Source organism: Pinus tabuliformis, chromosome 8 (genome assembly GCF_031772625.1).
Source record: "Pinus tabuliformis cultivar Carrire ecotype Pingquan chromosome 8, CPIR1, whole genome shotgun sequence".
In the NCBI taxonomy this organism is placed as follows: Eukaryota; Viridiplantae; Streptophyta; class Pinopsida; order Pinales; family Pinaceae; genus Pinus; species Pinus tabuliformis.
In genome coordinates this window covers 1540731973-1540757582 of record NC_142294.1, presented here as the reverse complement: position 1 = coordinate 1540757582, position 25610 = coordinate 1540731973, and the positions used below count along the sequence as shown (strand labels likewise).

The following is a 25610-nucleotide window of genomic DNA, read 5'->3' as shown; positions in this document are numbered from 1 at the left end:
CCTGGACCCGTTACAAATCCAATCAATCTATGGTATGGCCATGGATACTCTAAAAGAGATAGAGTGTTATCAAAGATTCTTAAATATGACTTTTACAATGTGCTGATTTTTAATGTACCTTGGACAAGTGGTTTCCCATGGGTTGGTTTCTACCTAGGGAAAAGTGTCCAAAATAATTATTTTCCTAATTGTGACTTTATAAAGTGAAAGTGACTTTATAAGTGGTAAAGTCAATGTTAAATTATAAAGTGAAAAGTGACTTTAGACATAAAGTACAATGTGGGTACTTTATTTAATGGGTGAGTTAAACCAACCTAGATCCACCTTAACACCGGATCTATCAAACACCAAGAGGGATCAAATCTCTCGAGGTGCAAACCTATTTTTTGAGTGCAAAACTTGAGGAAAGATTTGCACCTCGAGAGATTTGATCCCTCTCGGCGCTTGATAGATCTAGTGTTAAGATGGATCTAGGCTGGTTTCAATTGTGTGCAGTCATACAAAATTTGTTGAACATCTAATTATTTTGATAATTTTAAATATGCTAAATATGTCTAAGATTAATTTGGTCAATTTAATTTAAAATTTTCTTAGTTACCTTAGTTTGCTGAGATGAGAGAGACTGTTAATAACTTGAATGATGAAAAATGATGAAATACAAATTTTGAGTGCAAAGTGTCAATGTAACAATTTTGATAGATAGAAAATGTGAATACTAAGAATATAGTCAATTACAAACAATCTTCATTGCAATCAATCTGAAACTATTTTTTCCATTTTTTCATATCGATCATTTGAAAAGAGTAGATGGAATTATAGACCATTCAAATATTTAACTCGAGCTACTGTAGTAAACAACATACCTTGTCTCTGTTATTAATATTAGTTTTCTCCAAAGTCAATCAGTTAAACCCCAAATAATTTTCAATGGTAGTTATTTTCTATTACCGCGTTTGAATGCAAAGTAATTAACAATGTTGAATGATGGAAAATGGGAATAATAAGAATGTACCCAATTATAAATTCAAGTAAGAAAACATTTTATTTAGGATGAAAATTCAAGTATTGTATGTATGGTTGAATAATTTTTATGTGCTTACACTGAGACAGAGTGTGTATGTTTTGGGGGTGAGAAGGAGAGACAAGGGGAGATAGAGATATAGATGGGGGGAGAGGTAAGAAGAGAGAGGCAAAGACAGGGAGGGAGGAAGAGATATGGATATGGAGAGAGAAATGTTAGAGAGCGAGAGAAGGGGAAGAGAGAGAGGGAGGGGAAAGGGAGCGAGGGAGAGAGAGATAGATATATATGGAGAGAGAGTTTGTATGTTTAGGGGCTGAGATAGAGAGATAGAGAAGGAGAGACAATGGGAGATAGAGATATAGATGGAGGAGGTAGAGATGTGCTTACACTGAAATCAATGCACACTATTAATCTAATTACTTTGAAATTAATATACATCATACATCTTGTTGCATCAAATCAGAAATCAACATCTACACTAAAATCAATGCATTTAGTGCAAACAATCAAATAGGATTAGAAATCAACATCTAAACTGAAATCAATGCATCTAGTGCAAGCAATCAAATAGGATTATAAATCAATATCTACACTAAAACCAATGCATATAATGCAAGCAGCCAAGTATGAGTAGAAATCAACATCTACGCTAAAATCAATGCATCTAGTGTAAGGTATTAAATATGATTAGAAATCGACACCTACACTAAAATCATTGCATCTAGTGCAAGCAATCAAATAGGATTAGAAATCAATATCTACACTGAAACCAATGCATCCTGTGCAAGAAATCAAATAGGAGTAGAAATCAACATCGACACTGAAATCAATGCACCTAGTGTAAGGTATTAAATAGAATTACAAATCGACATCTACACTGAAATCAATGCATCCATTTTAGTGAAAATTTAAAATATTCATGACTTTCTAGATCTAACTTCTATGTCTGTATTTGTCTCTGTGAGACTCTTTCTTCTTCCCTCTCTCTCCACCTTCCATTTTATGTTTATCTCCCTCCTCCTCTCCTTCTCTCTCTTCCTCTTCCTCTCTCCCCCGTCTCACTCTATCTGCCTCTCCCTAACTTTCTCTATCTTTCTCTTCTTTCCTCTCTCCCCTGTCATCTATATTTATACCTCCCTCCATCTCTCCTTATTTGTCTCTCTATCTCAACCCCCTAAACATATGCCACTCTCTCTCTCTCTTTCCCCATATCTATCTATATCTCCCTCTTCCTTTCCCTCTTTATCTCTTCCTTTCTCTCTCTCTCTCTCTCTCTCTCTCTCTCTCACATACACACTCACTCTCCATCTATCCCTTGCCACTCCCTCTCCACCTTTCTCTCTCTATGTATTTCTTCCCCTTCCAACTCCATCTCTCTCCCCCTCTCTCTCCTCTCTCTCAAGTCCTCTCTCTTTTTCCTTCCTCTCTCTCCCCTTCTCTCCCACCTCCCTCTATCTCTCCCCCCATCATACACACACTCTCTCTCCACCCTCCAACTCTATCACTATCTCCCTCCCTCTCTCCTTATCTCTCTCCCCCTCTCTCCCCCCTCCATATATATGTCTCCTTGTCTCTCTCTTCCCCTTCTTTCCCTATCTTTATCCTCTCCTTTTCTCTCTCTTCCCTCGTCTCCTCTCTCCCTCATTCCATCTTCATCTATCCCTTGTCACTCCCTCTCTTTCCCCCTCCAAATCCATCTCTCTCCCTCCCTCTCTCCCCCTCCTCTCTCTCTTCCTTTCTCTCTCTCACTGTGTCTCTCACCTCTATGTCTCTCTCCCACACTCTATTCCCCCTTCCATCTCACTCTCTTTCTTAAATCTAATCCCATTGTATTGTATTTAAGAAAGTATTTAAATAATAAAAAAACATAATTGGTTGTAAAATATTAAACCTATATTTTGGATCAATCATGTTAAAGAAAATACAATAATAAAAAGATTAAAAGAATCACCATTATCTTTCCTCTATCATTGTTAATCACTTTGCTTTCTCACTTCGCTTGGATCCTTGGTTAAGATGCATCTATCCTAGTTCTTTATAATATTATTTATATTATATAAATTTCACATATGTATATATAAAAGTATTCTCATTTTTTAATTTATTAAAACCTCTATTTAATCTCTATGAAAATATTGTTAGTAGTCGTGAGGATGGAGGGTTTAGATATACCTCAGAAGTAATTATAACATTTTTGCTCTTAGATTTAATTAAAAAATGTTATAAAATTAAATTAAAATAAAATATTTGTAAAATATTTTTATTTTGAAATAAGTTATTGTTTTTGGGCATGTGGTATTGATAAGCCATGGTATTGGCCCATGGTATTTTAACAATTAAAACGCTAGATCCATGACATAATAATCAAAAGGCTAGATCCATGACATAATAATCAAAAGTCTAGATGGCCCATGGTATTGATAAACCATAGTAGTAGCCCATGGTATTATAATTTTCTTCCCTCCTCTCCCTCTCTATCTTTCTCTTGTGGGTATTGGCCCATGGTATTGTAAAAAAACCTTCTTAAAATTTAATAATATGCATGGTAAATATTCATGATTAATTCATGTCGTAAATATTAAGTTTTTATTCGCTTACTAATTAAATTTATAGATGGAGCACATCTATATTAGGTGTTACAAATATATTGATTACATAAAATCTAATATTACAATATTATATGTTACCCAATATTTATAACCACCCCCACCTAATAAATAGTGGCCAGGGGTGGGCACCTTCCATTATATTGAGTTTACCTTCCTACAACCGAAAACCCTGAATGCAACGAAATATAAATTTACCTGATTATTATTATTACAAAAATCACACAACTGAAACTTGAACGCCACGAAATATAAATTTACTGGGTTATTATTATTACAGAAATCACACAACGGAAAACCTAAATGCCAGGAAATTTACCTTGTTATTATTACAGGATATGCCCAATTGAATCCTCCGCTTCCTTTACCTAATTTTCTTTGTTATTCAATGAATAAGCTAATCGATCTCTTTTTAAATTGTATATATATCGTTTTCAAAATTGAGTTTGTTAATATTAGCCGACACATCTTTTTTATTTTAATTAATTTTTTTATTTTAAAGTAACGTTACACATATCTTCAACATATACAATATATATTAGCCGACACATATATAGTAACGTTACACATATCTTCAGCATATACAATATATGTTAGCCAACATATATATATATATATATATATATTTGTTGTTTTAATGTAACGTTATGTTACGTGACAACATCTCCCTCATATTTTTGTTTTAATGTAACGTTACGTTATGTGACAACAACTCCCTCATATTTTTTTAATATTTTTTGTAATGTATCGTTACTTTACATGACAACATCTCCCTCATATTTTTCTTTTAATGTAACGTTACATTACGTGACAACATCTCTCTCACATTGTTTTTAATATTTTTTTTGTAACATTACATAATGTGACAACATCTCCCTCATATACTGGGTTGTAGAGCGCCTCTTGGCGCAAAAATAGAAAGTGAGAATTAAATGCACATTTATTCTCATCCCTTGATCTAAATGAATCTGAGCCATTAGATATTAGGGTTGCCTAAAAGTCATTTAGGGAAACAAAAGGGGGAAAAGAAAAAAGAAACTGCATTCATTCTTCATTAGCAGATTGGAGAAAGGAGGTTGAGAGCTGGAGAAAAGTTTTGAAAGAGAAATTTGTTGCAGCCCGCTAAAGGAGTGATTTCTGGGCAAAGCTAGACAGCAGAAGGTACAGTATGAACAACATTGAATGTTGTGAGCTTCACGTCGTTTGAAAGAAGTTTTTAAGGAAAAAAATATGAAAAAAAAATTCTATACAACGGTACGGAAATCTATACAGTGCGTACGGAATCCATATAGTACAATTTGTATAGTCGTATTTGTACAGTACATATTTTCAGCTTCAAGTGGGCACGGAAATCGTGGCAAAGTGGACACGATTTTAAAGGACTTTTGGGCTGAAGAGATAAGTTATATTTTGTTGTTTTGTTTTGTCTGCAAATGTATTTTTCCTGAACTTGAAAGATAAATAAATTTGAAGAGCTCTCTAACAGGTTTTCCCCAGAGAAAATCGAAGGGGTTTTGCCTAGGTCTAAGTTGACCAAAAATCTGTGTGTATTTTTATGTGTTGCTGGTCTGTTTATGTCCATATTTATTTTCAGCATGTGTTGATAGTCCCATGTGTTTTAATCTGAAAATTTCATTTCCAGAATTCTATACGTTAAATGTATGTTTATGGGAAAGGGCATTTATATGAATGGGAGTGATAAGGTGAAATTAAAACCAAGTTGGGATTGCAGGAAACTTTTTAGTCATCAAATTTCAACACAGTGCACCCATGGCCTGGAAGCCCATTCCATATGTAAAGCGCCTCAGCATGTTCAACAACCCCCCTCATACATAGGGGTAAATGAAATGGCACTTGAGAAAATGGTAAGCTTCACTACAATGGAAATGAAACAAAAAATTACCATTTCCTACTAGAAAATAAAGAAATCCTTGCACCCATTTCATGCAAAATATTAAATAATTATTTGTACACATTTACCTTGCCAACTTCGCACGTAGCATGTACCGTAAATATGCATTAGTTCCATAAGGTTTGATCCCCATATATTTACACATATTTACAAGCCTTGGCCTGCAAGGGCAAGAGATGTTAAAATAGTTAGCAATATCTCCAATAATCAGGTCATGCACATGTACACTATAATACACTCTTCTAGAATGTGAGTAAAAGAAGATGGCTCAAGCAACTAGTGTATCATTCAAATCCAACCTCAACCGCCTAGTGCATTCCAAACCAAAGCAAATGCATTAAGTTAAGCAGCTTAGAGTAATAGGGGCCCAGATTTATCATAGTAACATACATCTTGTTATGGTATTTATGCCTATATAATGTTATTTCGCAAGAATTGTTACCACTTTATAACAATCAAACTCACTAACTATTTCAGTAGGCACAACCAACTAGCAACTAGAACAGCGTCGCTTTATGTTTCACCTTAAATACAACTGCATTTATTGAATTGAAAAATAAATCGCAATTATGGCCGTCAAACAAAGATTTCAATCTCCAACCTGCTAATGTTGTCCAAAGTTAACTCATCATTGAAAAGCTTTGCAAAGCCCAAAAGTTCTTTGTTTGATACAGTTGCACCTTTACGGACCTGTTTGAAAACTATTAAAAAACTGTAAGAATGGATACCCGATAGATCAAACTTAATACCACACAACTCCAATGCTTATGAATAAAACCACTACTCAATAAAGATTCCAGATCAAAAGATAAGCCCAGTCAGAAGAATCACAATGCTATAACCTTTGAAATGTCTTCTCCAGTCATAGTACAGACAACAGAACCACAATGAAAAGCATTTGTCACATTATAATAGAAAGTTCCACCTTGTTCATAAAGTTATCCAAATCTTCAGCAGTTTGTTTAAGTTCTCCACTACGAGATGTTTTGATTTCTCTTGCCATTTCTTTGACTGTATCCTGTAAGAACTTCGCATACTCAATCCTTGCATTCAACCGTCGTTTCAGTTCCTCCTGTAACCAGCAAGCAAGCCTCTCAAGAATGAAAAAAACAGTAGCAGCGACTTAGTAGGAATCAGTAAAATAAAAATATGAGCAAATAAAATGATATTACATGAGCCAATTCCAAATATCTTTTACGTAGAATATGATTCAGAGAAAGTACCTGAAAGGAAGAATCTTATGCAGTAGATCATGATTCATTGCCGAGAAAAGAGAATGTTTGTCTAACGACCACTTCTCAACAATGATACATAAGTTGACATGTTATGATAGTTAAACCAAGGAACAACTACACACGCTAAAACAAATAGAAAGTGGTACTCTATTATCCCTATCAATTAATTTTACAGTTTTGGTCAATTAGTGTTGAAGTTTTCAAGTCCCCTGGAAATGCTGCTTAAACATTTTCCATCACCATGCTTGTTCAATATTTGGGAATGCAATACTAATCACAGAATGTCATTTCAGAACCAAATGCTCTGAATATCTAGAAAATTTATTATAGCATAGTAAATAATCCAGTATGTTGTCTGCAGAGTTAATAATATGGCATATGACCAATGTGATATGTGACCAATATATATTATATAGCACTAGATTCTGGCAGTAACTAATTAGTAGAGAGTGTGATAACCATCAAGTGGGCTTATTAATAGGAAACTATGTATGTACCTTGATATCAACCAATAATATACCATATCTCTCTCTATAGCAAAATCAGCAGTGTTCTTGAAGAAAATAAAATACACATGGGAACTGTGATGCAGAAATTGGTTGAAAATCTCAAATATAGTAGAAGAGAGGTACCCACTAGCTAACAAAGAGCTTAATTTCCACCTGCAAGCTTATTACAGAAATGGAAAATGAAAAAATAACAGCAATACTACATCGACAACTTCAACCCAACAAGTGAAATCAAAATGCAAGAATCTCTGAAAGTAAACACCCCATGGAGATAATAAATCAAAATAATATAATATTATTAATGTCCAACAAATGACCAAGAAATAGGTCAACAATGCTAGAGAATATAACCAATGGTCAACAGATTACTGACGTGTCTAGGACACTCCTAGAAACTAGAAAGATATCAAGAAAAGGAAAGATACAACTAATAATAAAAGAGAGAGCAGCAAGATCTACAAACAGAAGAGGAAAACCCTAAGAACACTAAGACCCTAGCTCAACATAAACTTCATCAGTAGACATTAGAGTAGAAGTACAAAAAGAAGAGCAAGAAGAGTATTTTGCCTTTGTCTATATGGTATATACAAATCCTAATGACATCTTCCAGAGAATACCTAAGGCTGCGGCAATGACTAGTCTGGGTCTATAATAGTATCACATGTTGGAGGGTAACTTCAACTTTGAACCACGTACATGCATACTGGAAATGCTCTTAGAAGAAGTAGATCTGAGGAACTTTGTGGATACCAAGGTTGCAGAGCTTATCGATATTGTTCAGTTGGCTGTTTGCAAGAAGAAGCTCGCTAAAGCGAAGAGAATCACCATTGATTCTATGAAGGACACTTGATCCCTCACATCGATGTGTATGATGCCTTTGTCACTCTCAATCAAATTGTGAACATCTCTCACAGGATGCTCTCCAAGAAGAAGCTCATCAACACACACATGAGCAATACTGATACTATGCGAGTTATATGATGAAGATCGTTGAGTTGAGAGATCAGCTCACAGCAATAGGTGACAAGGTTGATGAGGGTATGTTGTTCAAAACACTCTCAATGGATTCTCATAATCTTCAGAACTGTTTGTTTAAGGTGTATGTGCTCATGGCAAGTTGCAAACTTTAAAGAAACTGTTGGTTGACTTTGTCAAGGAGCAGACAAGGTTAGAGATAGTAGCAACCAAAAGATGAGGAGTTCCAAAAACTATCCCTCATCAGAAAGGTAAGGAAAGGAAGCAAGAAAGGAAGACTTGAAAAGGGTCAAAGGAACAAGAAGGAAGACTTCAGTTCTTTGCACCAGAGGAAGAAATCTCTAAGCCATATAAAGCACTTCAAGTGCAATAAAAAGGACAACTATTCTTCTCATTGTCCCAAGAAGAAGGGAAGGATAAGTAACATCAGCAATGGCAGAAGTTTGCAGGTAGTTCAAAAGCTTTCACAGAAGCAAATGAGCTTGCATCTAGATCGGAGATAGCCTTTTCCATGCTGCCATGCCTTTACACCAACACCATTTCTAGTTGTAGAAATTTTGCAAATCAAACAATTCAAAAATCTCGCCTCTTAAGTGGAGGTTTTTTATATCTTAACCCTGTGAATTTTCACCTTTAGGGCTGTTATGGAATATAAATAAAACAGAAGCAACAGTGGACAGTAGTTCACTTCTTAAAATTGCCAATCCACTAGGTAATTGCAAAGAAAATATAACAAAATGTGTCAATAAGCTTCAACCCTCTAGGGCAATCTTATCATGCATAAAACAGACCTGAAAATCACGTACAATGACTGTAAATACAGCAGCAAAATTGGCCTTTTCTGCCTCATTATAAAATATTAAATCACTTAATAATTGCGGCCTTAGCTTATGTCAAACCAGCAAAACATATTAGTGCTGGAAAGTACAAAACCATGAAGAAATAGATGGCTGAAAATCAAATCTGGCATGCCGCATTACACAAGTATTGGACAGCTGCAAACTTTGTATATATGCCGAAAGACAAAGTTCATGTACATACCATACCCTTCTCTAGAACCCTCTAGCTGTCCAGAACCTTAGAATATGTAGTAAATCCTCTAGCTGTCCAGAACCCTAGCTAAAGAAAACAATGAAAATGCTAGCTCACACACACAAGCTAGCATCACACAAGCATGTCCTCCAAGGAAAAACATTTCCTCTTCGTCTTCTTTTCAACAAGTACAACCTAGGGTTTCATCTCAAAACCCTAGTCTCTAAACCACTTAACAATTGCGGCCTTAACTTATGTCAAATCAGCAAAACATATAACTACCAGAAATTACAAACCCATGAAGAAATAGATGGTCGAAAATCATATAAGTCATTGCACAAGTATTTGGCAGCTGGAAACTCCATATATATGCAAAATGACGAAGCTCATGTACATACCATACCCTTATCCCAAGGTTAGTAAAATCCTCTAGCTATCCAAAACCATGGCTAGGGAAAATGATGAAAACCCTCACTCATACCGAGCTCCAACAAGATAGCATCACACAAGCATGTCCTCGAAGGAAAAAGTTAAAACATTTGATCTTCCTCTTCTTTTCAACAAGTACAACCTAGGGTTCCATCTCAAAACACTAATCTCTAACTCTCCAATGGATGAAACCCTAACCTTAGCATTTAGGATGCTCTAAGAAACTCCAAGAAACCTTAGCAACTCCAAGACAAAATAGATAAAGTAAAAATGAAGAACTAACGGATAGGAAAACTAGTGCACTCCTCTTAGTCAGGTCTCTAACATGAGTGATAAGAATGATAATTATCAAAGAACTCTCACCTTCCCCAATATATATGAGGTAAGGCTGGCCAACAATACATATGTGGGCCTGGCTCACTTTGTTGCTCGAGGCTTCTCTCAAAAGGAAGGTATAGATTACAATGAGATATTTGCACCTGTTGCCCGATACACCACCATCCGCTCGATCATAGCCCTTGCTGCCTCGCAAGGATGGAACCTACATCAAATGGATGTCAAGACCGCTTTCTTGCATGGTTCGATCAACAAGGAAGTCTATGTGGAACAACCCGAGGGGTTTGAGATTCATGATCAAGAATCTCATGTATGCAGGTTGAATAAAGCTCTCTATGGATTGAAGCAAGCACCCTGGGCTTAGTATGAGAGGATCGATAGCTATCTGATGAAGCTGGGATTCACTAGAAGTGAAGCCGATCCAAACCTTTACTTTAAGGTTGAAAATGATAAACCTCTCATTCTGGTACTTTATGTGGACAACCTCTTTCTGACTGGTGTAGACCCTCTCATTCACAAATGTAAGAGGGAGTTGGCTTCAGAACTGATGCACTACTTCCTAGGATTGGAGGTCTGGCAAAATCCAGGTGAAATTTTCCTATCTCAAGGAATTTATGTTGTGAAGATATTGGAAAGATTTGAGATGATGGACTGCAAGCCTGTGACTACACCGATGGAACTTAACTTGAAGAAGTTATGTGGTAGTGTTGCTGGACTTGAATTGGGAAATGCTTCTGAGTATTGTCACCTCATAGGAGCTCTTATGTTCTTGGTGAACTCCTGTCCAGACATATGTTTTTTAGTTAACACATTGAGCCAATACATGGTTGAGCCTCATCATATACATTGGATTGCTGCCAAGAATCTTCTGAGATATCTTCGGGGCACAATCACTCATGGACTGAGATACACTGCCGGAAATGTGAGGTTGCATGGTTATTCTGATGTTGATTGGGCTGGCAGTGTGGTGGATCGCAAGAGCACTTCTGGATGTTGTTTTTCCTTGGGTTTTGCTTCGATATATCGGTTGCCTTGAGCACCGCTGAGGCCAAAAACATAGCTGCTAGTATGGCCTCCTGTGAAGTTGTCTGGTTGAGGAAGCTCTTCAGTGAGTTGTTTGGACATGTGCTCGATACCACCGTGATCCTCTGTGACAACCATAGTGGGATCCGATTATCAAAGAATCCCGTGTTTCAAGATCACTCCAAGCATATAGATATCAGGTAACACTTTATCCAGGACATGGTACAACGAGGAGCAATAAGGCTCCATCACATTGGGACTAATGAGCAGCTCACCGATATTCTGACAAAGCCCCTGGGGAAGGTCAAATTCTTGGCCTTACGAGAACGACTTGGAGTCATGGAGAGACCATCTTATGAGGGTCCTGTATGAGATGGACATTGAGCTCTGGGAGCTCCGAGGGGCTCAGGGTACTTCTTGGAGCGGTGAGCAACCATATGGTGAGTGGTTCAACCTTCCCCTAGTGGTTTGCTATGTACAAGGTGAGTGGTTCAACCTTCCCTATGATACCCCTTAGCGACATGTAGGCAAGATGAGTGGTTCATCCTTCTCCTGCTGAGACATCCTACCCATGCAATCTGGGACTCATGGGAAGTACCTCTCATCTGGCCAATGAATAGGGAAATGAGGATAGGGAACATAGTACTACCGATGGATGCACTGTGTACTACCGTACTCCCTATACTAGGATGACCGATACTGATCTGGGATCAATGCGAATTGACTTCGAGTCGATAAGAGTGGTATGACACTCTCTTTTGATTGGAACTGACTTCGGGTCAGTGAGAGTGGTATGAGACACTCTCTTGTGATTGGGACTAACTTCGGGTCGGTAGAGAATGGTATGATACATTCTCGATCACTTCTTCTTCTTCATAGTTCAGCAGAGCAATGCAGAGCAGTGCATTGATGGCAAAGATAGTACAGATTAGCAGATGGTGTTCTCCCTAGTTGAGAGGGAGTGTTAAAATTGACTACTAGGGCTAAGCTCCACATGGATCATCTTATTTAAGACAACTGATATTTTTCTTGGATTCCTCTCTCCGAGAGGTGTAGGATTGATCTAGAGATCATCCGATTCCGACATGTACAAATGAAGTTATGAATTTATTTTGATTATGGACAAATTGTCAAGGTCGGCCAGCAAACTTATGTAGGCTTAGAAGCCCAACAGTCACGTCTATTCATCCTCAACGTTTGCTATAAATACATGATGACTTAGCCTCATATGGACACACACACTTCACATATCTCACTCTCTCCTCATTTATTGGGTATGCATTTATGGGCAACATTCTCTCTCCACACGTGTGAAGGAAAGAAGGTGAAATTTATGTTTTTGGGTGTTGATTGCGTTGACCGAATTCTGGGACAGTTTGACCATGCGTTGACCAGCGGCGTTGACCTCTTTGACCGCAATTTTTGGTGGAGAAATTCTGTCCCAGTAGGCCGCATTTCTAGGCACAAAAATCGAGGCTATACGTTGACTTTGACTAGCGTTGACTGCAACTAGCACTAACCACAAGTTGACTATCTGACAAGATTTTGACTGGCCTTTCAGATTGGTTTGAGGGCCGATTCATCTTGTTGTTTGGAGGCCAAAGTTGACTGAAGTTGACCAATTTGTTGAGGGTCAAATATGCCCTATTGACCAACGTTGAATTTTCTGGTTAGGGCTCTTTTGCTACTATTATAAATTATCAGATTTGTAAATTGTACTACCTCTCTCTCTGTTGAACTATTGAAGACTATAAGAAGAATTGATCAAGGGTTTCCCCACATTGGGGTTTGTCCCTAGCTGGTGCTACATCTTATGTCCTATTGTCTTGGCTTGTCTTCTACTGTTTATGTTTATGTTCTATCTGCATTTTACTATCATGTTGATGTGATTGCTAATCTAGATATTGATATTGGGTTAATAAAGAAATTGAATTAAAATTGCTTTAAAGCATAGAACATACCAATGTTGCCTAAAATTAACAAAAGCATTGCTCTTGCTCTAAACAGTGTCTCTTGATTTCTAGTAGCATCGGATGTGCTCTAAGCCTCAAAATTTGCAAGGAGGCTTGGACACATGTACTCCACAATACCCAGACATCGTTTTGGGAAACCCACGCGGAGACAGTTTTATTAAAATAATTAATTATTTTTAATGGAGGGCTAAGTCTAAACATAGGAAATTAAAATAATTAAAGTGTATTAATCAAATTGTGGGTGAAACTTCTAGAAGAAGACGAGGATCAAGCCAAAATGATCTGAGCCATTGATTAGCATCTAATCTGGGTCGTTGGTTCTCAACTGAAGGATTATAAGAGGAGGCTTGATGGGCATTTGGAAATCACATCGAGTAAGAGATCAGAGATCGAATTTCTGAAGAGAGCAACGCAGCAGTTGCCAGAGAGAGATTCGAAGTGATTTCTTGTAGTGAGGGGCAGGGATAGTATCCGGAGGGAAGTTTTCCTAGACCGGAGAGTACAAGGCAGAGAGGGCAGAGAGACGTCCAGAGAGGCTGACGCAGGGCCACGCAGAGCTATGTTGTGGCAGCGCAGAGCTTCAGAGGGAGATCGAAATTCTGCTGAGGAAGTCGAGTTCCAGAGCCAGAAGCCGAGGTGTGAGACCGAGAGGCCTAAGAGCTGAAGTTTCTAGTCAACAGAGGATCAGAAGGAGGTGCAACGCAGTCCCAGCTGCAATGATGCAGTAACTGCATGGGAGTGACGCAAAACTACGCAAAGGCTCATCTCCAGTGCATATCAGTGTCGATTCTTCTAGTGATAGGGTGAGATCATCTCACTATTATTTTTGCCCAATTTCTCTTTGTATCGGATAGCCAGTAGGGAATTCAACGAATTGTACTCAGATTTACTACTGCTTAATAATAAAAACCCTCAGTTGTTGCACCAGTTTTCCCACACTGGGTTTTCCGAGGACAATTGTCCAAAAATAATTGTGTAGATGTGTGTGACGATTATTTCTCTCTTGTGTTGTATTTAGCTTCCGCAATTTTTTATTTGTGTAAGTTGTAGTGTATTTAATTCAATATTTGTCGTGGCACAAAGCAAGTAAATTGTTTAATCGAATTAACAATTAGAAGAATTAACATCAGTTGTTGCAGTAGGAATCGGGTAACCGATTTTTCACATGGTATCAGAGCACAAATTGTGAGCAGAAGAGCTCAGAAGCGGAAAGGAAGAGGAGTTTAAAATTATTGCAAAGGCAGCAATTCGAAAGCCCAAAGACAGCGCAATTCGTGGGCCAAGGAGGTTGAAGTTTTGAGGAGAATTTGATTTCCTTGAGTGAGTCGACAGAGAAATTCGATCTCCAAATCAAAGCTTTCCAAAGGCAGAAGTGAGCAGCATATTTTTCCTTGCAGAGCATATCTTTAGCTGGGACGCAGATATTTTGCAGCAGTTGTTGGCAGAATAGCATCACTGGGGGAGAAGAAGACACACTAGAGGGAATTTCCTCCTTAGAGAATTCCTAGCCAGGGAATTTGATTTCTCAAGTGTTGAGCAGCAATGGAGAGGAGCTGATCTACTAACTCCAGCAGGAAGTGCATAGGCTAGCCCAGCAGCAGCACAGAGGAGAGAGGAGGCAGTCTGACATTTCACTGGCAGAGATGGCAGCTCATGGGTTGCGAGATCAGGATCAGTTGGAAGGTGCATCCAACTACGTGATCTGGAAGGCAAGGATTTCATGCCTTCTGGATGAGCACGATCTCAAAACCTATGTCGACAGTGTGGTAGTTGTACCCGCAAATCCAGATCCACTCAAGAAGTACAAGGCCGAGATGGCGAAGGCCAAGAGGTTGATCCTCGACAGAGTGAGGGATCATGTAGTGTGTCACATTATCGACAAGGATACTGCTCGACAAATGTGGGAAGCTTTGGTCACGCTATATGAAGAATCTTCCAAGCAGCGGAAGATGTACTTGGAGCAGAAGATGAGATCCACGCAGATGCAAAAGGAGGAACGCATTGATTAGTTCCTTACGAAGCTTCAAAAGATTTGAGACTCGTTGGCAGCTATGGGGTCAACACCTCAGCCTACCGAGATGGTGAGGCTGGCCCTGAACTCAATCTCAGAAGAATGGCAAGTGTTTGTCCAAAGTATCCTGGATAGAGAAAGATTATCAGATTGGGAAGGAATGTGGGCCGCTCTTCAGCAGGAAGAGATGAGGAGAGACTTAGTCAAGTGCAAACTTGATAGTACAGCTGCAGCAGTGGAACGAAACCAAAGGAGGAGGAAGAGAATGCATCCCTTGCATCTAAGGGGCCACAGGAGCAATGGAAGAAGAAGAAAGATGTTTCGAAAATCAAGTGCTTCCGGAGTGGTGAACTTGGTCACAACGCTACACAGTGTCCTCTCAAGAAGAAGGACAAGGACGAGAAGCATGATCCGAAGGCTGTGTCCACAAAGATCAAGGAGGAAGAGTTTGCCATGGTTGCCCAGATACCTCCAGGGGAGAGGTGGGGTGATCTAGAACTGTAGTTCGAAAGAACTACAAATGGGCAGGATCCTTGAGGAGTCCACCTCTTGGATCAATACCTTGCTATAGGAGCCCAGATCAGAAGTAGCAGGATGGACCAGTGTCAATTGGTGCAGAGGAGTGTCGGAGTGACAGTTGTAGTGGCTAGGAGCGCCAGAGACTGAGCAGCGCAGAGCAAAGTTGGCAACAGTGCAGTTGGCACAGTGCAGAGTCAACAGCAGCGCAGAGGCTTTAGAGGGTCAGCGCAGAGACTAGCAGCAGTCAAAACTCCAGCAACAGATGCATCATGATGAACACCTGTTCAGTAATTTTGGATGATGTTTTTACGTTGTTGATGCAATAGCAGCAGTAGTTGGGGAAGGTTGCAGTTCATATGCAGTGTTGGCAGTGGCAGTTCCAACAGCAGCACAGATGCAGAATTTATGAGGGTTGCAGTACAAATGCAGTGTTGACAGTGGCAAGGTCCACAGCAGTACAAATGCAGCATTTGCGCAATAGTTGGTGGGCAGTGATGACAAACATCAGTAGCACAGAGGGAGATGTTACAGAGAAGGGTGATGCTTCAGCGGGTTGCATTACTAGAGCACATTCATCACTAAGAGGGAGTGTTGATTTTGGTAGCATCAGATGTGATCTAAGCCTCAAAATTTGCAGGAAGGCTTGAACACATGTATTCCACAATACCCAAAAATCGTTTTGGGAAACTCCACCCAGAGACAGTTTTATTAAAATAATTAATTATTTTTAATGGAGGCCTAAGTCTAAACTTGGGAAATTAAAATAATTAAAGGGTATTAATCAAACTGTGGGTGAAACTTCTAGAAGAAGACGAGGATCAAGCCAAAATGATATGAGCCATTACTTAGCATCTAATCTGGGCCGTTGGTTCTCAACTGAAGGATTATAAGACGAGGCTTGATGGGCATTTGGAAATCACATCGAATAAGAGATCAGAGATCGAATCTCTGAAGAGAGCAGCGCAGCAATTGCCAAAGAGGGATTCGAAGTGATTTCTTGCAGTGAGGGGCAGGGATAGTACCCGGAGGAATGTTTTCCTAGACTGGAGAGTACAAGGCAGAGAGGGCATAGAGACGTCCAAAGAGGCTGACGCAGGGCCACGTAGAGCTACGTTGTGGCAGCGCAGAGCTTCAGAGGGAGATCGAAATTCCGCTGAGGAAGTCGAGTTCCAGAGCCAGAAGCCCAGGTGTGAGACCGAGAGGCCTGAGAGCTTAAGTTTCCAGTGAGCAGAGGATCAGAAGGAGGTGTAACACAGTCCCAGTTACAGTGACACAGTGACTGCGTGGGAGTAACACAGAACTACGCAGAGGCTCATCTCCAATGCAAATCAGTGCCGGTTCTTCCAGTGACAGGGTGAGATCATCTCACTATTATTTTTGTCAATTTCTCTCTCTTTGTATTGGATAGCCAATTGGGCATCCAACAAATTGTACTCAGATTTACTACTGCTTAATGATACAAACCCTCAACTGCTGCACCGGTTTTCCCACACTGGATTTTTCCGGGGACATTTGTCCAAATATAATTGTGTAAATGTGTGTGACAATTATTTCTCTCCTGTGCTGTATTTAGTTTCCGCGGTTTTTTATTTGTGTAGGCTGCAGTGTATTTAATTCGATATTTGCCGTAGCACACAGCAAGTAAATTGTTTAATCGAATTAACATCAATTGCTGCAGTAGGAATCGGGTAACCAATTTTTCACAGTGTCTCCTAAATTGCTTGTTTAAGTCTGCTCAAAGAATTCTTCAATTCTGCTCCAAAAGGTGTCTAGAAGTCTGCTTCACAAATGTCCTTAAGTCTGGTCCATGAAGGTCTTCAAAGATCTGCTCTTACAGCCAAATCTGCTTCAGAAGAGAGCCCAAATCTGCTCCTTTTCCACAATCCAAAACTTGTCACGGAGTTCCCCAAGTGCAGACCTGAATCTACCTACAGGAGTCTGAGGTCTGCTCAAAATAGGGGCAAGGTCTGCTCAGGTCCGAAATTAGTCACAGAAAGAGGGGCCCAAAACACAGGCCTGTAATCTCCACAGGTCAGAGTCTGCTTCAGGTTTCCATAGGCCGAGGTCTGTTTATAGACAAAGGCAGAAGTCTGTGCACAAAAGGGGCAAAAATATATCTCCAGAGCTGATCAAAGAATTACCAGAAATTCATGACTCAAATAACCATAATCAGAAACCAAGTTTTCCTTCTTCAACTCCTCCTAAGGTTCATGAGATATGAACCTATCTCTTCTTACAGGCCCAAATTGCCTCTGTTCTTACTTCACCAAGTTAACCTTGCCAAACTAGAGAAAGATCATGACTTATTTATAGTGGTTTGATCACATATATTCTGAGCTGACCTGTGTTTTAATTTGAGCCGACATTATTTGTTAGGGCACGATTATACAGGAGCTGAATTGATTGGAATTAGGCCAACCATCCATAAATAAAATTCCATTCCCATTCTAAGAGGCTGTTGGCATCCAGAATGACTGTATGCATTCGTTGTGGGCTTTCTTGTTGATCGATATCATGTGCCATTGGAAAATTCGTGGTATGAACTGAGGCATTATTCATTGGTAAATAATGTCAATTTGAGTATGATCTTGTATTACGTGCCATTTTCCTCCTTGTCCATTTGTTTTATTTTCTGGCAAGTACATTTAAGATTTTGTGTAAGGACGCTTCCAATTAGATGCTAGTATGAATACTGTGAATATGGCAACGTTGGTCTGAGTCTTGCAATGGCCACAACTCAAATTAATTTGTCTTGCATGCCATCCCTCATGTAACAGTCCTTGTAACAGTATTGCAATAGTCCTTAGATTTGTCTGATCAGATTAGGATTGTTGGTAGAAGTCACCTTTTTCTTGGGCCATCAATGACAACAATGACAACATCTCAACAATGTGGACATGAGAGAAATCATAGTCCTATGATCGGCTCCAAAGACAGTCCAGGGAATGGAAACTTGAGCAGTGATCCATGGGAATCCAGCTATTATTTTATTGAAGTGTTGTGAATTTTCTTGACAAGTTAGTAGAATAGACAGTAGAAACTTGGAAAGCATAGATGAATAGGAGATAAAGATAGTGTTTGTTTTCAAGTAGTCATTTCATGGTTTTCATCTATATAAGTAGAAAATCTGATAGCTTTCTTGAGAATAATGTTAGACAAGATAAGATAATATCCAGCTGTAAGATAATTTTAATCTGGGTCAACAACCATGGGAATGGATAAACGGCCAGTCGAAGTGACAATGAGAGAAACCATAGTGCGAGGACCAGCTCCAAAGCAAGTCCAGGGATTGGAAACCTGAGCAGTGACCCATGGCAATCCAGGTGTTGTTTCCTTGAAGGGTTATGCAAGATGTTTAGTAGAATAAACAGTCGAAAGTGTAGATCAATAAGAGTCAAAGATAGGGTTTGTTTTCAACTTTCAACAATAAGTAGAAAATCTGAGAGTGTTTGTGAGAATACTGTTGAACAAGATAATATCAGAAAATTTTATTAATGTTGAACAAATGACCACAATAGAAGTCAATGGGACTAAAAAGGGTACATCAAATGTAAACACATTATAGGAAGAATATTATATTCAATGGTTTATGATGAACATAGCTTCTAGTTCGGCTGAGCAATCTAAATGAGACCCAAGATCACAGCTAAAGGGCCCAAGTCCAATTTTGATGAATATCCTGCATACCTGTACATTCTTGGTAATACAAATCTTTATTTTTACTTATCCAACAAAACAAAAAGAAAAGATACGTGCAGCAGGGACAAATATACAGTCTCCCATCTCTTTTATGGCTCGCATACATTGCCGTCTCTGAAAACTTTTTATATTTAGAGAAATTTCTTTTTAGACAAATTTCTTTTATAATTCTCGTATCTCTCATTCAGAACAGCTATACTTCAGTAAATGTTGGATGAGGGCACATCCTCCAAGTACCCCCATCCCTGGAGATGGGAAACTATGATAGGGATGTCCGTAATGAGCAGGGGGTGGCTCCAGAGATGTTGGAGACATCCCCCAACATCCATGGAAGTCCTCTGCCCAAACAGGGTTCCTCAATAAAAGCAGGGGCATCTGAGCATCCCACTGCTAGTAGGAATGCTACAATGCCACAGCAGGCTAGTTTTGGCACCTATTCAACCAATTGCGAGAATGTTTCTTAATGTTTATGAGCTATCCTAGGTAATTTGTTGGGGAAATTTCAATATCTTTCAATTTTGTTTTCAGATTCCACAGTTTATAATAATTTTGTGTTGTTCCCTGGTAATTTGTGGGGGCACTTCCAGCCATCCCAAAGGGCCAGAACCCATCCACCCTATCCCGGAAGCTTGTGCTACATAGATTATTTATACCGACAAACAAAGAAAGGTAAGTACTAGAAAATAATACCTGTTCCTTCATCTTATCTTGGAAAGTGGAAGGCAGCATGTTGGGGAATACTTTGAGAAAAACTGGCAGCAACAACTCCATGAATGGAACTATAATGAAGACTGCAAATGGTACAAGTCTGAAAATATCCGCTGTTGTTCTAGTTAGCTGCTGTCTTTCTCTCCGTGAAAGGTTCTTTCCACTCGCAAGCTTCAGTAGAAGCCTGAAAGATATCCTAATGTCGGCCCAAAGAAGTTTAGTTCCAACCCAATAATGTTGCAATGCTTCCAAGAAATGATGTTTCCACTGATGAAGTTTCCTGGCCCAATCTTCCCTGCTTGTTGATACAGATCAGAAAAACAATCAGATGAACAAGTTTACAAGGGATTTGCACCAAATATTGATGTGAGTATGCAATAAAAACCAAAGATTGAGGTAACCTCTAAAATCTAATACAAGCGCATTGGGCTAACTTCCGTTGACTAGCTGACATTTACTAGATTTCAAAACCTTTGCAAGTTGGCAACTTTGTCAAAGACATTGGCACATTTTCTATATTGTACTATAATGGACTATATTTGTCACAATATTAACACTTGTTCTAGATTATTTATATATACAGTCTAACATATGTTTCATATTTTATATAGTTGAAAATTTTACCATCGATACTAAAAAATTCCATAAAATATTTAATTTCCTAGGATTTTCTTTGATGAAAGACACTGCCATCGAACAAAAGAATAGAAAAAACCTCTAAACTTTTCTGTTTAAATTCTCCCCCTAATTTCCATGGCTAAATATCTGATTGGTTGGCTGTATTTTAAAGATAAAATAAGTTAAGTTCCATTGAAATGATAAACCTACCTGCTCATAGATGCCACCAATTTTAGTGCAGATCCGATTCCAAGTATTGTAGCCCAAAATTTCTTTACAAATCTCTCATCTTTCTTGAGAAAATCCTGCACTTGTTTCGCCTTTGCTTTTACTAAGCTCAACCCTTCTACAGCCTGGTCACATTCTTCTGGCGATGCTTCAATTTTTCTTTGCTTTGAAACTTTCTCTTTATTGTCATCCTCTTCATCCTCAATGGCACGTTGTTTAGCTGCTGCAGTGGAAGAAGTCCTGGTGAAGTGAGATATCAATCTGACTCCTTCAGATGAGAGTCCCTGTCCCCTGAGAACAAGCAGAGAAGCATCTCTCAGAAGCAACCCGTCTGGGTGTTTTAGCCACTGTTTGGTGGACACATCTAAGATGATCTTCCGTTTCTGACAGTTCTCTTCATCCCTGTCTTTATCAGCTTTCTGGAACGGGTGATCAGCAGGTAACTGTGAGAGTGACCGCAATATAGACCACTCTGCTGAACTCAAAATGTGGGTTTCATCTGAAGGGCAATGTAAGTATCCACAGAGAGAAAGTGGAGCCCTCTTTGACGATTGCAGGACTTTTTTTGTAACAATTAGCTGACGAAGTGATATTTGTCCGAAGGCCATTTCTCAATAACTGTATCTGGCAAATGAAAGAACCAGTGTGAAGTGAAAAGAACCAATAACCTGTTGGCATGTCTTACTCTATTGTACCAATGCTGAGAAGTTAAGCCACCCAACTAACTTCTTCGAAAAGCCAAAGGTGATGAATTGAGAGCTTTTCAACATGCAACAGCCCATTCCAGAGTCCAGACATCAAACCACTTTTTGAGAATGCGCTAAATACCATTAGATCCCCATGAACAGCATAAGCCTGTAAAATCAATCATATGACAAAGAATATGAGATAAGAGATAAGCCACGCATCCAATTTGAGAGGATATATCTGTGATTATATATCAAGTGTATATGATGGCCTTGAAATTTGAGAAGGTTCAAAAAGTTAACTTCACAGTTTCAGTAACTCAGTCTGATTAAAAATGACTGGTTATAAACAATGTTGCTTGGAAGCGGGGAGCGGGAGTGAAAACGGGAGCGGGAGCGACCATTTTCAGAAGCTCCTGGTTTAGGAGCGAATCTGGGAGCGATTTTTCAAAAATATATATATTTTTTATATTTTTAAATTTTTGATACATATATGTCAACAAAAACATGTAGAATGATGAATTAGACATAAAAAACATTAAAAAAACAAAAAACAAAAAACAAAAACATAGATTGATCATTGAACCATATCACATCAATCATCTAGAAATTATAATCGTCATCAACCATGTCCACAAGTTAGTAAAATAAATATTACAACTGCAACATATTGAGTCTCGTGAATCATGATTCATCAAATTCAATCTTAAAGTTTCAACTTCAAGCTTTCAAAATTGAAAATTCAATAACATTTATCATCATTGATCACCAAAGTTGTACTTGTAAGCTAAGTAACTAAGTTTTACCATTACAAGAAGTAATATCTTAGATATTTCTAAGTCCTAACTTCTAACTGTTAACATGATATGAAATGTTATAAATTTATAAAATGAAACATGAATAATGAAATGAAATGAAACAACCTTAGTCTTTCACGAAGCATCATATTCATAATTCACAATCATTACCAATGAGTTATAATTGCCAAGGCCCCACTTCAAACTTCAAATTTTCATTGTCACAGTGATATATTGTTTACAAAAAAAATCATTATGATATGAAAGAGTCAAGAGTCAAGAGTCAAGGACTCAAAACTCAACAGTTATGAAAACTAGAGTCTAATAGAAACTAAAAAAGACAAGTAAACTGTAAATCTACATGTGGCCCTTGCCACGAGAATCTCCAGGAGTATAAGTAGGTCGTGGTGGTCTTCTAGGAGTCTCCCGCACAGACCGATGACCAGAACTAGAACCTCCACATGAGGGTGTAGATGGAGGTGGCGACAGCAAAGGAACAAGACTCGGACCTCGAGCACTGCTACTAGATGGTGGAGGTGGAGGTGGCATGGCTACTGCAACTGCTTCATCTTCATCCCTTACAAGTTCCTCTTCCAGTTCTTCAAGATGTACAATGCCATCCTCCAAATTGTCATCCTCTGGGTGATTGTCCCAAATTTTATATGTGGGATCCTCATAAGCCCGATCACAGTAATGACTCAACAACCTCAAGTTGTAGTGCACATAAAGCAAGATTTCTGCTCGGTTTTCATTGAGTCTATTTCTTTTCACATTATGTATGTAGCTGTAGGTGCTCCAACACCTCTCTGCAGAAGAAGTATTTACAACCTGTGAAAGAACTTTTTTTGCCAATTTTGGCAAAAGTCCCTGGCCGCCATATGTTTCCCACCATGTGAGAGTATCAAATCTATCTCTGTCGTCCATTGCATGGAAGTTACCATACAAACCAGTGCCACTGAAGTATTTGCCTATTTCAAGGCGCACAGCTGCACATTCCTCCCTGTCAGGTACCAACTTTTCTAATGCTTCCAAATATCCTCTAGTTACCTCTGCATCTAAATGGGGTTTGGTCCTAATCCCACCCCCTGGTGCAGGTTGGCCCAACCAAGATGTAGAGTAGTATTTTGGCGTAAGGATATACGCCAAGCAATGTAGTGGAAGATTAAGTCTATTCCACCGTTCACACACACAATCGTGAATCGAATTGTACAAGTCAGGATCTCTGTTATGAACAATATCTTTTATTTCCCCCAACATGGTATCCATCTGCTCATACACCTCGCCAATCACTGATTTGTCTGTATTTGCAAACCGAATCATGTGATAAATGGGCTTGGTGAAATCCAATACTTGCCTCACACTTGTCCAAAACTGACCATCAAGAGCGGCCTCCTCCACCAGTTGAAAACCTCGCATGTCAGCTGCATGTGTAGCCCTTTCCTTTAATACCTGCCAATGTGGACTTGATACCATGCTAGCCAATGACTCTCTTACCTTCAAAAGGCGCCTGAAGGTGAGGTAATAGCTACCAAATCCGGTCTCATCAATCTTCAACAACTCCAATCTCGAGTGACTGCGGAAAAGGCCATGGGTATTGCTATGGTTTATAATAAATTTTATCATTTGTTTGCCTTTCTTGTACAAATCACCAATCCATTGGTATTGTGCATTTTTGTTTTTGACAACATCATGCATCAGAAGGTTCAATGTGTGAACCAAACATGCAGACCAAAATATGTTGGGGTATTTATCCTCAATAATTGCTCCTGCTGCCTTACAATTAGGAGCATTATCAGTGATGACTTGGATGACATTGTATGGCCCAATACGGTCAATTGTTTCAAGTAATGCTTCTGCAATGTTGATGGCGGTCCTGAACTTGTCTGAGTAATCATGTGCAGTTAGAAAGATAGGACCACTAACAGACACAGCAAGAACACTTATTGATGGCTTGCCTTTTACATTTGTCCATCCATCAGATACAATGGACACCCCATGGTCAGTCCAAGAACTTGTCATTCTATTCAAAGAATGTGATATTTTTGCTTTTTCATGATCAAGGCCAACGGTTCTTGCCTTGTCATACCCAGGGCTCTTGTATCCTTTAGGGGCATCATTTATGGCAGAAACCATTTCGTGCCAATAAGGTGAGCGAAGAACATTGAATAGTATCCCACATGCATAGAGAAACCTGTAAACCTTTGAATCCACATCATTCCTACACCCCTCATCAAGGAAATCTGATATGGTTCTACGCCTTAAAGCTGATGACCCTGTGCCTCCATATCCACTGCCTTGGGAGGACGCTGAAGGAGTTCTTTGTGATTGTGAGCTTGGTTCAAAGAAACCCCTTGATTTTTTTTATTTGTATTGGGCTTCCTCCTCTTCCCTTATGTATTTGGCTATATCCGCTGTTGACACCGCTGGACAAGTTTTGATTCCTATTTGTTTGTCTCCATCCCATGGCCTTTTCCCACAGAGGTGTCTTCTAGCACGGGTGTATGAACCTGTGTAATCATTGTTGCAATGGGGGCAATGAAATTTAGTGGTTCCACCCCTTCTCCCTGTTTCAGCCCTGTTAACATATTTCCACAATGGGGTTTGGTCTTGTTTAGTTTTTTGAGGGTCATGTTCACCCTCCTCCAGCTCCTCCTCACCGGGGTTTTCATCAATTCGACTTTCTCCAACTTCTTCATCCCCCTCTTCAGTTTGGCCCCCCCATTTCCTACTCTCCAGCACCATAATAACCATAAAAGGGACCAAGAAGAGGAAAATGCCAAGAAATATAGCCAGGTCCATGGTGTTTGATGTTTGTAGGGTTTTGAATTTGCAAATTAATTTAATTTATTAGGATTAATTAATTTAATTTATTAATTTAATTTAAATTCATGATTTTTAAACTAAATTAACTAAATTACTACCTAACTAAATTAAACTAACTAAATTACTAAGTTACTTACCTCTTTGCAAGCTTGCTCCTCGCTCCTCGGCGCTTGCTCCTTGCTTCTCCTTGCTCCTTTGCTCTTGCTCTCCAAGAAACTCAACTCAATGAAGTGATAATGAATTTTTTTAGGCCCATTGGGCTTTTAAAACAAAAACAAAACAAAAAAATTAATTTAATTTTTTCGGGTCCGCGGAATTTTTTTCCGTCGGATCGCTCTCGGCGCCGCCCGAAACGCTCCCGGAGCGATTTTTTAATGCTCGGGAGCGATCGCTCCCGGGCTTAAAATTTTGCTCCAGGAGCGACGGAGTGATCGCTCCCTACAGCGCTCCCGAAAATGGCAGGGAGCGCA

The 25610-nt window shown here is 39.0% G+C and overlaps 1 protein-coding gene across 3 annotated transcripts in view; it reads right to left on the bottom strand.

Moving 5' to 3' along the window:
- Positions 1–25610, bottom strand: part of LOC149241810 (uncharacterized) — a 275037-nt gene that overhangs the window by 211137 nt on the left and 38290 nt on the right. For all 3 annotated transcript variants that reach the window (XM_089374056.1, XM_089374057.1, XM_089374055.1), the window contains 5 exons: positions 20817–21689; positions 19971–20283; positions 6465–6611; positions 6141–6229; positions 5608–5700 (listed from right to left, as the gene is read on the bottom strand). In XM_089374056.1, coding sequence (XP_089230182.1) covers positions 5608–5700; positions 6141–6229; positions 6465–6611; positions 19971–20283; positions 20817–21442 — 1268 coding nt within the window. In that variant the 5' untranslated portion in view covers positions 21443–21689. The remainder of the gene's footprint in view (positions 1–5607; positions 5701–6140; positions 6230–6464; positions 6612–19970; positions 20284–20816; positions 21690–25610) is intronic.